This window comes from Megalops cyprinoides, chromosome 25, assembly GCF_013368585.1.
Source record: "Megalops cyprinoides isolate fMegCyp1 chromosome 25, fMegCyp1.pri, whole genome shotgun sequence".
In the NCBI taxonomy this organism is placed as follows: domain Eukaryota; kingdom Metazoa; phylum Chordata; class Actinopteri; order Elopiformes; family Megalopidae; genus Megalops; species Megalops cyprinoides.
Window position 1 is genome coordinate 9406535 of NC_050607.1, and position 12881 is coordinate 9419415.

A 12881-nucleotide genomic window follows, 5' to 3' on the forward strand; every position below is an offset into this window, starting at 1 on the left:
GTCCTTGCCTGTGCCCTGACAGGTACAGTGAAGACCAGGAAATAGCACAGCGAATTATCATCGCTCTATGAAGGAGGACAGACCGGATGAAGTGCCTTTCTGCTAATATTACACGCTGATCTAGAGGCAGCAGCGCACATGGGTACATCCCGCTAAATAAGCAGTGAACCACACAGCAAACACGCTTGCTTTTGTTCCTGTGATTATGTCTGTCTGGCACCTGACAGATGCCTCACTCTAACATAATTTGTTTTGTTTTTTTTTTTCATTACATTACATCATTTACCAGATGCTCTTACCCAGAGCAACTTCCAAACAAGTGCATCACTATGCTAAGAGTAGTTCTCGAGAAGTATTACGAGAGGTCAGTAAGATACTCGGTTAAGTGCTAAACTAGTTTAGAGTGCTTTTTTGATAGAAAATAGGGATAGATGGAATAGATAGAGGTAGACAGAGAGGAAGGTAGACTAGAGATACAGCTTGAAAAGATGTATTTTCACCTTTCTCTTGAAAGCTTTTTCATCCAGTGCCACATACTGTGAATGGCTGCAGTGAAGGGACACTGCTGAGTTAGTTGGCTTCAGAGATGGCAGTGCAGATCTCATGTGCTTAATTGTTGTCAAACAGTCAGACAGTAATGGCTCCTGGATTTCTATTGCAGCACCTGAGGTTTGTGGTGCCCTTTCACCTTTTGGGGGAGAGTGATTCTTCCCTCATGCTTTGGGGTTCAGATCTGTCAGGCAAGAGGTGTCCTTCACACTCAAAGCCTTATCTAATACATGCTCTTTATGTGCTGTTTGAGTACAGGACTCCTTGTTAATTTGCAAAAGTTGTAAGAAGTTCGTTTTTAAACCGATCTGCTTGAATATAAAGCGTGCAAGAGAGAATTAATAATTTTTATTCCACTCGATTTTGGAAAGGAAACGATATTGTTTAATTCTCTAAACTGCGGTGAGATCCTAATGGACACATTTTCGGACGTCATGTTCATATATGTCGGTGCTGAAACCAGTCACTTACCAATTTTTCAAAACGGATCCTGACGGATTAACTTTGACAGATCCGGGTTAACCGGCGGGAGAACCCATTTTCTCTTTGGTCCTCACGGAGGCGCTCAGATCACAGCCACCGAGCGACTCAAGACGGAGCGCCTGACGCCTCCCAGGCTCTGTCGCGCCCATCCCCTCACTCCAGATCACAGATACGCGGAAGACTGCGCTGTTTAGTACCAGTCTAAATCGCCTTGAAGTTCATATTTACATGCCAAGAAGTTCAAAAATGCTCTTGCCGTATTATCGGACGACCTGTGTGCAACCGTTTGCGAGACTACTGCCATTGGTAAGACTTTCAATTCTCAAAGCAGCTTTGGAGAAAGGATACAAGCCTTTGTTAGTTGGCAAATTGTCGAGTGGACATAACAGCTTCAAAGATTTAATTTGAAATGTGCACGGATTACAAGACTTTTCTGTCGTTTTACTTTGCCAGCCTTCTGTTTGGGGATGGTCTTAGCCTCACGCGAAGGATGCCTTGAGCATTTACTTTGATTTCGTCATTCGATTACATAGATGTGGTCTCAGGATTGAACATTCCCTTGGTAAAACACAGATCCTTCCTTCAAGGTATCAGTACTACACGTGGCTTGCACAATGCTCGTGTTACATTTGAGAATAATATTTTTGTTAGTGTGGAGTGAAGATGTGTTAACTCACAGACATGACAGTAGAACAAGGGCAGGCGTCACTCCAAAAAATCATAACTACAACGTCGCCCAAAGGAGTGTGCACAAATCCATCTCAGATACTAACCGGCGATGGCGCAGGGCGTATGGGTCAGTTATTACCGACATGGGCCATGGGAGGGGACCTGCGACAGGTGTGTCCCCTAGGGACGCCATCAAGACTTCGGTGAGTAACACTAATGCAAACTCGTTTAAGATGAAAATTGTAGCGATGCATGAAACGAAACGTTTGGCACACAAAAACGCGGACTCCTCAAACTACCCCGAAACGCCAGCGATGTACTCTCCAACAGCAGCCAGACGCCAAGAATCTCGCAGGCGCATGAAAGAAAAGTTGGATTCTGTGAAGCCTGCTTCCATGGAAACGCCAGGTGATGGATACAATTACTCAAAGCCACGTTCTCACGGTGAGTTTAAAGGCCATGTGAGGACCCACCGACATAAAAGAGGCACCACAGACCACCAGAAGGAAACACTTAAGAATGGAAGAAAAAGGCTAAAGAGAGACCGCCTTCCCCCTGCACAGTCGCATACCTTGCTGGGACCAACTTTGTCGGAGGAAGAAATGGTCTCGACAACTCTGGCTTTCACCCAATCCACGGATTTTCCATTCGATATGACCACAATTTACGAATCGTTCACGCTGCCATATGATGATCTCTGGGAAACTGTTACCCCACCTATTCCTCCTAACACACAGGAGAAGACGAACGACACAAAGAATCCCTTCTATCCCATAACGAGTGAATCGTATGGAGCATACGCCATCCTCTGCGTTTCTGTCATTATTTTTACCGTTGGAGTCATCGGGAACATCTCGACTATGTGCATCGTGTGTCATAATTACTACATGAGGAGCATCTCCAATTCGCTGTTGGCTAACCTGGCCTTCTGGGACTTTGTGGTCGTCGTTGTCTGCCTGCCTTTGGTGGTGTACCAGGAGCTGACCAAGAGCTGGTTGCTGGGCGAGTTCTCGTGCAAACTCGTATCTTATATTGAGGTAAATCTATCAATAGTGATTAGTTCAGCCCTCATGAGATCGTTTAGGCGTGAAATGTGGAAGCTGAAAACTTTTCAGCAAGTGATTATAACATGTGAACAATAACAGAATTCAGCAAGTTCGTTATTTATGGATTTATATAGAGTATTAAGATTCATGTTTAATTTACTTAGTTGCAACATTTATCCTACCAAACAAGTTTATATAACAATGTCTAAACTGCATTACTGAACTACCATTTAACACCACAGCCGCTCAACACCGTGTATCAATACACTGTAATTTTGACAAACATTATTCCGAGGTTTTAGAGACCATCACCGAGACCGGTACTGTGTTTCAGTGATATCAGACAAACCAGTAAGGACCGTATGTGCAAAATTGCTTTTAATACCAGTGGTTGTTGAAGTTTAAATAATTCCTTTCGTTGGAAAAGATCCCTAGTGTTTCACTCACGCATGCTCAAATATTCATAGATGAAAGCAGCGTTCGTACAGCTTGTAAGGAATCGGATAATAGCTTGTTGTGGCTCGAGACTAATTGATATTAAGAGGAGCCATATGGCAACGGAGTTAAATAACTCGCTACGTCAAGAGGTGAAACGGGTAATTTCCAGATCTGCTTCAGACTGCGTCTGTTTAACATTACGTGTGGCACACATTTAATTAAGCTAAAAAAAGTCTTCCTGTTTCCTAAAACTGCGCATGCATTTCAAGTGATAATCCTACTGGGTTCTACCTACTGGGTGTAGTGGGTAATCCACTACAGCACTATTACTGTTATGGTTCATTGATTTCAGAGAGACCTGAAGGGCCATCCTGGTAAGATACATTAAACACACATCACAAGATCAACAGGAACACAGGCAGAAAACAGCCTTAAGTGTTATCCTTAAGAGCAAAATATATCAGACTAACATGCAAGTAAAGCCTAACAATGGTCTGCAACCACAACGTCAATGTAATGTTGTAGAAACATTGTGTGCATGTTGTATTCATAAGGTTATACTGACTCCACGCCTATGCTTGCACTCCCTGAGGCAGAGAGAGTTCTCAGTTACCAGGGTGCAGGGGCCTGATACAGTGGAATTAGAGATGCTAGGCTGTGCCATTTATATGACCACATAACCACCCCAGCCCACCCCCCAGGTCACCTGTGTATTGTTACGGGTATGCCACATGACGACAGGAAAAAGGGTGCACGGAAGTAGGGGTTAGGGGTCACATGACGTCAGGGTCACGGGTGCACGAACTTGTGCACCTCGGGTAATTTAAACGTCTGTGGCGGCAAGCACGGTCGCGGGGAATTTGAGTGAGTACCAGCGTACTATATTGTGCGAATTTAGTTGTCTCACTTCGTGTTTAAGAGCAGCTTTAGGTATAAAGTTCGTGAGACGGTGGTGCATTTTTTGTCGAGTTTATTTTCTAGTTTTGTTTTGATTGTTTGGATAGGACGGTGGAGCCGGTCCGACGGTCTATTGCAGACTGGCCGGTCCCCACCGTTTTATTTCATTCTTTTGCGCACCGATCTCCAGATCTCCACTTTCTTTACTCCACATTACTTTCTTCCCTCTCTCAAACCACTCTTTCTAAAACTCCTGTGCACTGCTATCTCTCCAACTATCTGTTCTCCGATCTGTATAAATACTGTTCAGCCAGTTCAACTGCGAAGCACTTGCCGCTGCGTCTTCTGCCCGGCTGGACCAAACTCGGAAGAGTGAGTAGCCGGGTTGTTGTATTATTATGTGCGGAGTATTTGTCCTGCCAACTGCCCTGTGACTGCCTGTAGTCACCTTTGGCAGGAGTCTGGCCGTAACAGTATGAAACTCGGCCTCCCGCCTTGCTCACAGCAGAGATGGATTTACATGCTCCCAGGGTTTGCCTTCTCTTAATACCCTGAGATGTCAGTAATTATTTCAGTGACAAACACCTGACCCTCCTGGTGTTGGCTCATGTTACCCCTCCACCCTGCCCTTTAATGAGCAGCCATTGTGCCATAATGCCATACCAGTGTGAATGGAGGTGACCATAAACAACATATAAAACAATGGTCAGCAGTGGCTTTTGACTCCCTATGTGGCTATTTGCTTGTGTTGTACTCTGCCTCACCTGTGCTTTGGATAAAAGTGTCTGCCATATTATTAAATGGAGATGTAAATGTGGTATTTTCTGCAGTTGTGATTAACAGAGGCCAGTTTCCCAAGAGTTGGGAGCAAAGCAGGAAGTGAACATGACACTTTCTCTCTGGTGCGTGTAACAGGTCAGTGGAGCTGTTGGAAGGTTTGACCTCTGAGCCCCTGAGTGACTGCTCAGCGTTGCGTATAAGATCTGAAAGGGGTAAAGTCAGTCCCGTGAGAGAGCACTGCGGCGAGAGGCCTAGGGAGATTTGGAGGGTATGAGTGAAGAAAAGAAAGAGAGAGAGAGAGAGAGAGATGGAGGAAAACAGAGGGAGCCCCAGGCTGCATCACAGTCTGACACAAAACGGCGAAAACGCAACATGACTCCAATAACAGCGCCGGAAATGAGAGCATAGCTGAGGCAAGGGGTGCCACATTCTCTGAGACAAGGAGGGAGGATCGCTCATTTCATTCTGGGATGCTCAAAAGTGCTTCCTAGCGCCAAACATACAATCAAGCAGAAAGACCCCTTTTAAAATGACCAAGTTCAAAAAACAGCCAGGCAGAGTAAAGATGAAAAGGGTGAAATGGACAGAATTTAAGAGGACAGGGGACCAAAAGAGCACCCCAATCAATCAAATCCTATGCAGAGACTTTTGGTCCCAGGACTGTCTGTAGAAAGGTGGTCTCTCAGTGTTTGTTAATGTCCTGTGTGTTTGCCTGGCCATCCACTCTGCTTGCTGCTCTGTACCTCCAGTGTTGGAGGACAGATGGACTTGATCATGTGCCAAACGACGGGTGGTATCATTAGCCTGATCTCTTTTACCTTGCCATGGGCGCTGAGTGCAAGACTGCTGAAGATTGGTGGCTCTTTTAGTGTAGATTACAGCTGATTAATTATGAACGGGCTCTTAATTATCCCCTGGAGTCAAGACAAGTCCCTACAAACTTTAAAACTGGGCCAAAGGGAGCCTCTCGACAGGTGAGCTGCTAATGACTCCAGTGTTGTGTTAGGTAAGGGTACAGATGCTTTTCACTGTGAGGACAGAGTCTCATTCGGGCTGCATGTGAAATTTCATCATGCATTATTTTATCAAAAAAGGCCAAAGTGTCTGTTTTGTTACAAACACACCACCAGTCTTCTATGAAGTCAGCTCTTCTCTGTTCTGCTCTCTGAATAGAATGCACTGTTTCACACAGGGGTATATATAAAGCGATGGGCAAGGAGGGTCAGTGTCTTGATTTATTGAAGTCAGAGGAGTCCATGACAATTGGTGTAGCAGCCCCTGTCTGTGGCTTATGTGTGCATGCTATTTGTCTTCATAAGGACGTGCATTTTTTTCCCCTTTGTAGACAGCATGAGTAATTGCTTCGGGACCAGCTCCAGCTCCAAAATGGCCACCCCGAGTCACCCAGTTGCAGACTGGGCATTAAAGCTGCATTAATAACGAGGGCCTTGGTTATGCTAAGTAGCACTTAATCAGGCAGTTAATGGAGCATAATTACGCCGAACGTCAGGGGAATCGGTTCGCGTGCCCGCTGTTCTCAAAGCAGAAACAATTAAATTGCTTTCAATGTGTCTCGATCCATCTTTGTAAACAGAGATATAGCAGAGGTTAGACATACAAATCCAACCTGATTTTAGCACCACTCTTGTGGAAAATGTTGAGCTGTTGTGCTGATGATGATCACGGGGAATACGACTGCCATGAAGGTATGTGCTGTCACATTATCCCTGACTGACAGAGCTTTGGTCCAGACAATAAAGTTCAGTCAGTTAAAATTTAGTGTGGTCAGTCGCCCTAGACTTCTGGTGTTTCTACTGTGCATTTCAGCACAGAGCATGAAGTGACCATGCAAGACCCAAAGCTTTTTGGGTCTTGCAGCCCAGATGAAAGCATTCTCCTGCAAATCTGTCAGCAGTTAGTGCCTTTCTCTCCCTCTGTTTGCAGTATGAAATATTCACCTTGTTTTCACCTGTATCGCTGCCAAAGTTTATGTGTTAAAGACTTGGCAGACGTTACTTTCAGCGATGGGAAGGACCAGAACTCTAAACTTGTCTCCCGGGCCCCATCACGAAGCTGCACCACTTGGACAGATTTTTCTCAGATTTTTCTCAGACTCTGACACTTTAGAATGACCTGCCCCTAACTCTTAGTAATACACATGGTGTCAGTATTTTTAAATCTCTTTAAGGCTCACCTAATCAAACTGGCTTTTAGTGTGTGATTAACTGTTTATTTCTTGATTAAATGTGTTATAACTTTTTCAGCAATTTCTGCTAGGGTGTCAGAACTGCAAGAATTAGACTACTTGTAATCCATGTTATTTCTTTTCATTTCCTCCGTCTGTGGTCTGTTTGTGTGGAAGGATCTGCTTCATTTACCCATTCTGTTGTTATCGTGATAATTGCTGGCCTCTGGATCTTGCTGACGTAGGTTAATTCTGGCATCTCTGGTCCGCAGTTCATTAGCACAGAGGAGGTCTGGTGTGTATTCATACATCATGGCCCAAGCATCTCAATAGGAGAGGAGTGTTTTGTGTCGCCTAGCAGAGGAGAAAAGGAACATCTGTCTGCCATTTATGAAGAAGAGCGCAGCTCTCTCGCGTTGCCTTTCCTGTTTATGTAGAAGTGCCGGCGGTGTCAGAGCGTGGCCTGTTTACTGTTTGAGGCTGAGGATCCCGTTTTTTGGGCTCTTCTCAGGGACCTGTTGATGCCAAATGTTTTGATGGTTTTATTCACAGGAAGCAGCGCCTCCCACTGGCACAGAAATCATGTAGACAGGAGGGAAACCAGAACTTTCAGCTTTTTCGTGAATTCACAGTGTGCATCTGATTCTGTTCAGAAAATAAGGTTTTGCTCCTAGGATGAGTACCTATTCAACATTCTAGTGAGGCCGCCAAACTTATCATTGTGAAAAAGTTTTCCCTCATAAAGTAGTGAGTCAAAGATAAGACCAAAATGAATCTCTGAACATCTATGAACATCTCCCTGATTTATTGGTCATTTAATGGCTAAGTATTGGTTATTTTTGATTATTTAATGTTATTATTTAGAGACATGCTGTTTTCATGGACATCTACTAAACCATTGGTGAGCTTCCCTTTACATTTATGTTTACATTGGCAGACACATTTATCCAAAGCAACTTATGAGTGAGGCAGAGTACAACACAAGCGAAAGCCATGCACAGAGTCAACAATGTTAGAAGTGCACAACGAGTTTCAGTAGTTGTCCAGACAAGGTACAAGCTAGCCGGCAGAGATACAAGAGCATGAAACCATAGATTTGAAATTTTTTTATGAGGAAAGAAATTGTTGTAGGTGTTCAGGTGAGCGCAGGAGAGATGTGCCTGTGTCTCTCTCCACTGTAATCTGTATTGCTGTCAGTGTGTGGTTGAGCTGTTGAATTTTGCGGGTCCGCCCTGCAGGTGGTGTCCCTGGGCGTGGCCACCTTCACGCTGTGCGCCCTGTGCATCGACCGCTTCCGCGCGGCCACCAACGCGCAGATGTACTACGAGATGACGGAGAACTGCGGCTCCACCGCCGCCAAGCTGGCCGTCATCTGGGTGGGGGCGCTGCTGCTGGCGCTGCCCGAGCTCATCGTGCACCAGCTGACGACAGGGGACGGGGACTCGCCGGACGCGCCCGCCCGGGAACGCTGCGAGGTGGGGATCTCGCTGGAGCTCCCGGACACGGTCTACGTGGTGGGGCTGACCTACGCCGGGGCGCGGCTATGGTGGTGCTTCGGCTGCTACTTCTGCCTGCCCACGCTCTTCACCATCGGCAGCGCGCTGGTGACGGCTCGGCGCATCCGGCTGGCGGAGAAGGCAGGCGCCCGCGGCGGCAAGCAGCAGGCGCGGCTGGAGAGCCAGATGAATTGCGTGGTGGTGGCGCTGGCCATCCTCTATGGCCTCTGCGTCATCCCCGAGAACGCCAGCAATGCCGTCTCCGTCTACCTGGCGGCCGGCGTGCCGCGGCGGGCCGCCGACCTGCTCCGCCTGCTCGCCCAGCTCCTTCTCTTCCTGCGCTCGGCTGCCACGCCCTCGCTGCTCTTCTGCGTCTGCCGCCCCTTCGGCCGCGCCTTCGTGGAGTGCTGCTGCTGCTGCTGCTGCCGTCGCCGCGGCGACACCCGCACCCCCGGCGGGCCGCCGTCGTCAGCGTCGGCTGCCGCCAGCGAGGACAACGACCGCGAGCGGACCACCGAGCTGGAGCTGTCGCCTTTCGGCTCCGTCCGCCACAACACGCCCGTCTACGCCGCTGTGGGGACGCAGTGCTGAGCACTGGCCTACACACCACACATGTACGCGCTTTATACAAGCCCTGAGGTGTGTACCTACAATGCACAGCGCCTTTATTCATAGCTGTGCAAGATGTACGCATCTGCAGCATAATCCGTTCTTTTATGTCATAGTCATTAATATATGGATAATTAATTTTACAAATTCAATTTATTTTAACCTGATTTTGCTCTCACTCCTGCCTCCTATCAGCCTAGTGAGCAGATTTATATACAAGATTAATGCACTGAAAATGGCTAATTGTAGGCTACTGTTTTTGTTTTTGTTGTTGAATAGCGGTGATTATTTTGAATCAGTTGTTCAGCTCCCTAGTTATGTACAGCATTCACCTAACAATTCCATTGTCTATAGTCAGTTGAACCACAATGTGATTATGTGATTTCTCTGTGAATGCATAATGAAATTAAGCAGTTGTTATATTTCATTTTCCTATTCTTTCATAATGTCATGAGCTCAGCAGACATTATGAAAAGATGAGCACTTGCTAAAATTCATTACTCCAGTTGCAGGACTAAGCACATTGTGGTGACATTGAACAGGGGCAATGATGTCTCTGTCTGATAGCAGAATATTTCACCAGCCTGGCCAAAGACTCGTTTTAAAATATGAAATAGAAAGCTATGAATTTACTGAAGAGGGTGACTCATTCAGCTGAAATGAGTAATTACACATCTAAAGTGCCAAAAGTAACAGGGTTTTAGAGGTATGGACACAGGTGTGCATTTATACACTTATCAGTACCTCTAAACAGTCAATGCAATGATGATGATTGATCTGAAACTGAATGCCTTTCATGTTATGTGTGTGTGGTCATCAATTTTTCAGGAGTCCAAAACAAACTTGTGCTGTTCTTATTCTTTTGGGACACTCGGAATGCCCCAGTGAACCACAACATGTCAGCTATCACAGTCATGATTTGTTAACATTATTGCTACAGAGAAAGGGCGCATCTGACATGGATGGCGTGACTTTGGCACAAAGGGACCATTGTAAGGCTATGATTATTTAAGATGCAAATATATGAATGAAATGTCGGGCTGGTTGTTCTGCTCTGCCTTGTGGTGTGGACTCGGGCCGAAAGGCTGAGAGCAGGAAGGCTTATCGTTTCATCGGTGAGGGGTAGCGGTTGGAGGGGGGAGGGGGGAGAGGGGGGATGCCTGATCAATGATTCCACAGGAGCACAATTGAAACCCGGGGAACCGGTAAACAAACAGCGCATTGTTGCTGTCTGTGTAAGCGTTTGTGTCGGACGAACAAAACCAGCACAGACGCCCTGTCACGCTTCCGAGGAGAAGGAAGTCGACACGCTCTGTTCCAACTGCAACGGGCTCCCGGTAGAAAACAAACTTTGTGACCTGTGGACAGAGACGGGAGGTTTCATCTCACGCCTCTTTTTGTGTCTAATTCGGTGAAATACATGCGCTTCTGCTATTGAGGCCTAACTAGACCCGCACTGACCCACAATGCTGACTCTATTACTGTACAGGCAGATGATCCTGATTTCATAATAACTGGGCTTATACAATTTTCCTCTTTTTTTCTAGAATACATCATTTCAACAGGTTTAAGGTAGTCCGGGTGTTGTTTGCATTGAGCAGACAGATCAGGTCAGAATCGTCAGTGATGTCTAACGTCATTTCAACGTCATGTGAAAACCAAAAAAGGACAAAACCAAAAATAAAAACCTTCATCTCTTCAATCATCCATCATGAATGTCTTTTTCCTCAAAGTGAAATTACGCTGCAAATTATTAGCTGCATGGATGTTTAGTAAACACGTACATTTAATATTCAGAAAGAAACAAAAGGAAAGCATGTTACCACACAGGTTTGCATGGAAATAGAAATTCCCATGGAATGTATAGAAATTTGGTAAGTATTCCTGTGTAAGTATTGGCAATATTGGTAAGTATTGGTCGATATTGGTGTTTGGGGCCGAACCGCCCGCAGTTGACCCATTATCTGGGCCCCTCCAGAAGGTCCTAACAGGTAGGTAAGTTAGGTAAGCTAGTAAGAAATTGCTTAAAACTGTGGGTAGGGAGCATTTTGTTGCTGGTGACTATAAAAAAATCTGTTAATTACCTAAAGTGACTTCTGTTTAAGACCCATTCCTGCATATTCACTTATCCAAGTGAAACTGGCCTTAAAGTTAGCCTGTCAGACACCTCTGCTCTGCCCTGACATGTGTTCTTGTACGTGATATTCCAACTCCAGTCTTAGACATCTTACTGCTTTTTCTGTTTATTAACCATCATCATTGCACTCTTTGCATCTGTTATTTACTCAGCAGAGGCTTGTAACCATGGTGATTTATGTAGGATCAGTAGTTATCTTTGACTTCCAATTGCAATGTGTCGTCTTTTCTTCACAGAATTTTATGCACTTCTCTTTCAGAGGAACAAATTTATGTTAATAAGATGCATACACATGCATGCCTCTGGGCAATCTCGCATGCCATTTCACAAATCAGTGACTTACACTGTATAAAAAGGTCAACAGTCAAGTTGCTAACCTCAGGCAGGCCTCCTACGTGTATGTATTATATATATTATATACATATATATATTATATACATATATATATACATTATATATATATATATATATATATATAAATAAATAAATATTCTGCAGGTGAGGTGGAGAACGTACACCTGGTCTGTATGTTTTGTCTGTGACAAAAAGTTGCGAAAGAACCCTAAGGATCTGGAAAGTATATTTTAAGGTTTTAAAACATTGCACTATAAGAAAATTTGATGCTCACGCTAATCTGCATAGTCACAGTGCAATGTTCAACAGAGCAGCTGCAAACAGACCATGAACCAGGCTGCAATGGTGGAGTTGGGTGGGGATAAATATACAGTCAGTAATTGTCTTTGATCATACGTAGATGATGCTACATATCCTGGGGAGTGAAATCATTTCTGTGAGCCTGTGGTCATTTCACATTTATGCATCAATACCCCTAATTATCATCTCATTCTGTAGCATCGCTGAAACTTATCGCTGTGACATTATTCCATAATTATGTTGCCTTGTCCATTGCTGGACAAAGGTCAAAGTGTCAAGATGTCCTTAACCTCCACCATAAACTGTAAAAGAATAAAACAAGAATAAAAATGGAAAAAGCATAATCCAGTGTCAAAGCTGATGAACAGATGCATTTTTTGAAAGGGTATTCAAAATAAATTTTCTGGAAAGAAAGGTAATGTTCTATTTGTATTTCTGCTGTTTCCATAGTAACTGGTATTTCTCTTCTGAAATTCTTTTGACAGAACCAGGAAAAACGGTATGAAAGCCACATCTATCCTTGTATCCCAAAATATTGATGATGCTCTGAGCATCCTTGTCACATGTTTGGTCTTGTGTTGCACGTAAGGTTATAGTTTGGTTGAGGTGGGGGAGGAGAGGGGGGTGGGGTGACAAAATTTGTCATTATTACAAGGAAAATGAGTTTGGGGAAAAAAGTGGGTCAGTAATCAGTTAGGCCAGCACAGATCATCCCATCGCCCATTCAGCTCATACTGTTCCCGATAGTACTGTGTCCTCAAACAGACCTTGCTCTCAGCTGAGAACTGTCTCATTGTGGAACTGTACACATCCTGTCCCCGTACTGTCGCTGTACTTACTGTATGCACTTTTGTAAGTCGCTTTGGATAAAAGCGTCTGCTAAATAAATAAATGTAAATGTAAAAGGCCTTGATTACTTATACGCACACACACTGGCA

The 12881-nt window shown here is 44.9% G+C and overlaps 1 protein-coding gene across 1 annotated transcript; it reads left to right on the top strand.

Annotated features, from left to right (window-relative positions):
• The first annotated feature begins 1521 nt into the window (after window positions 1-1521).
• LOC118772132 (prosaposin receptor GPR37-like) lies at window positions 1522-9332 on the top strand. The gene is made up of 2 exons (XM_036520399.1): window positions 1522-2738; window positions 8286-9332. Exons 1-2 carry the CDS (start codon window positions 1647-1649, stop codon window positions 9132-9134), a joined length of 1941 nt encoding a protein of 646 aa, XP_036376292.1. The 5' UTR covers window positions 1522-1646; the 3' UTR covers window positions 9135-9332.
• Window positions 9333-12881: the final 3549 nt, after the last annotated feature.

Coding starts and splice junctions, on each gene's coding strand:
- LOC118772132 (XM_036520399.1), top strand. CDS start 1,647: ATGCTCGTGTTACATTTGAGAATAATATTTTTGTTAGTGTGGAGTGAA. Junction 2,739..8,285: donor AACTCGTATCTTATATTGAG/GTAAATCTATCA, acceptor TCCGCCCTGCAG/GTGGTGTCCCTGGGCGTGGC.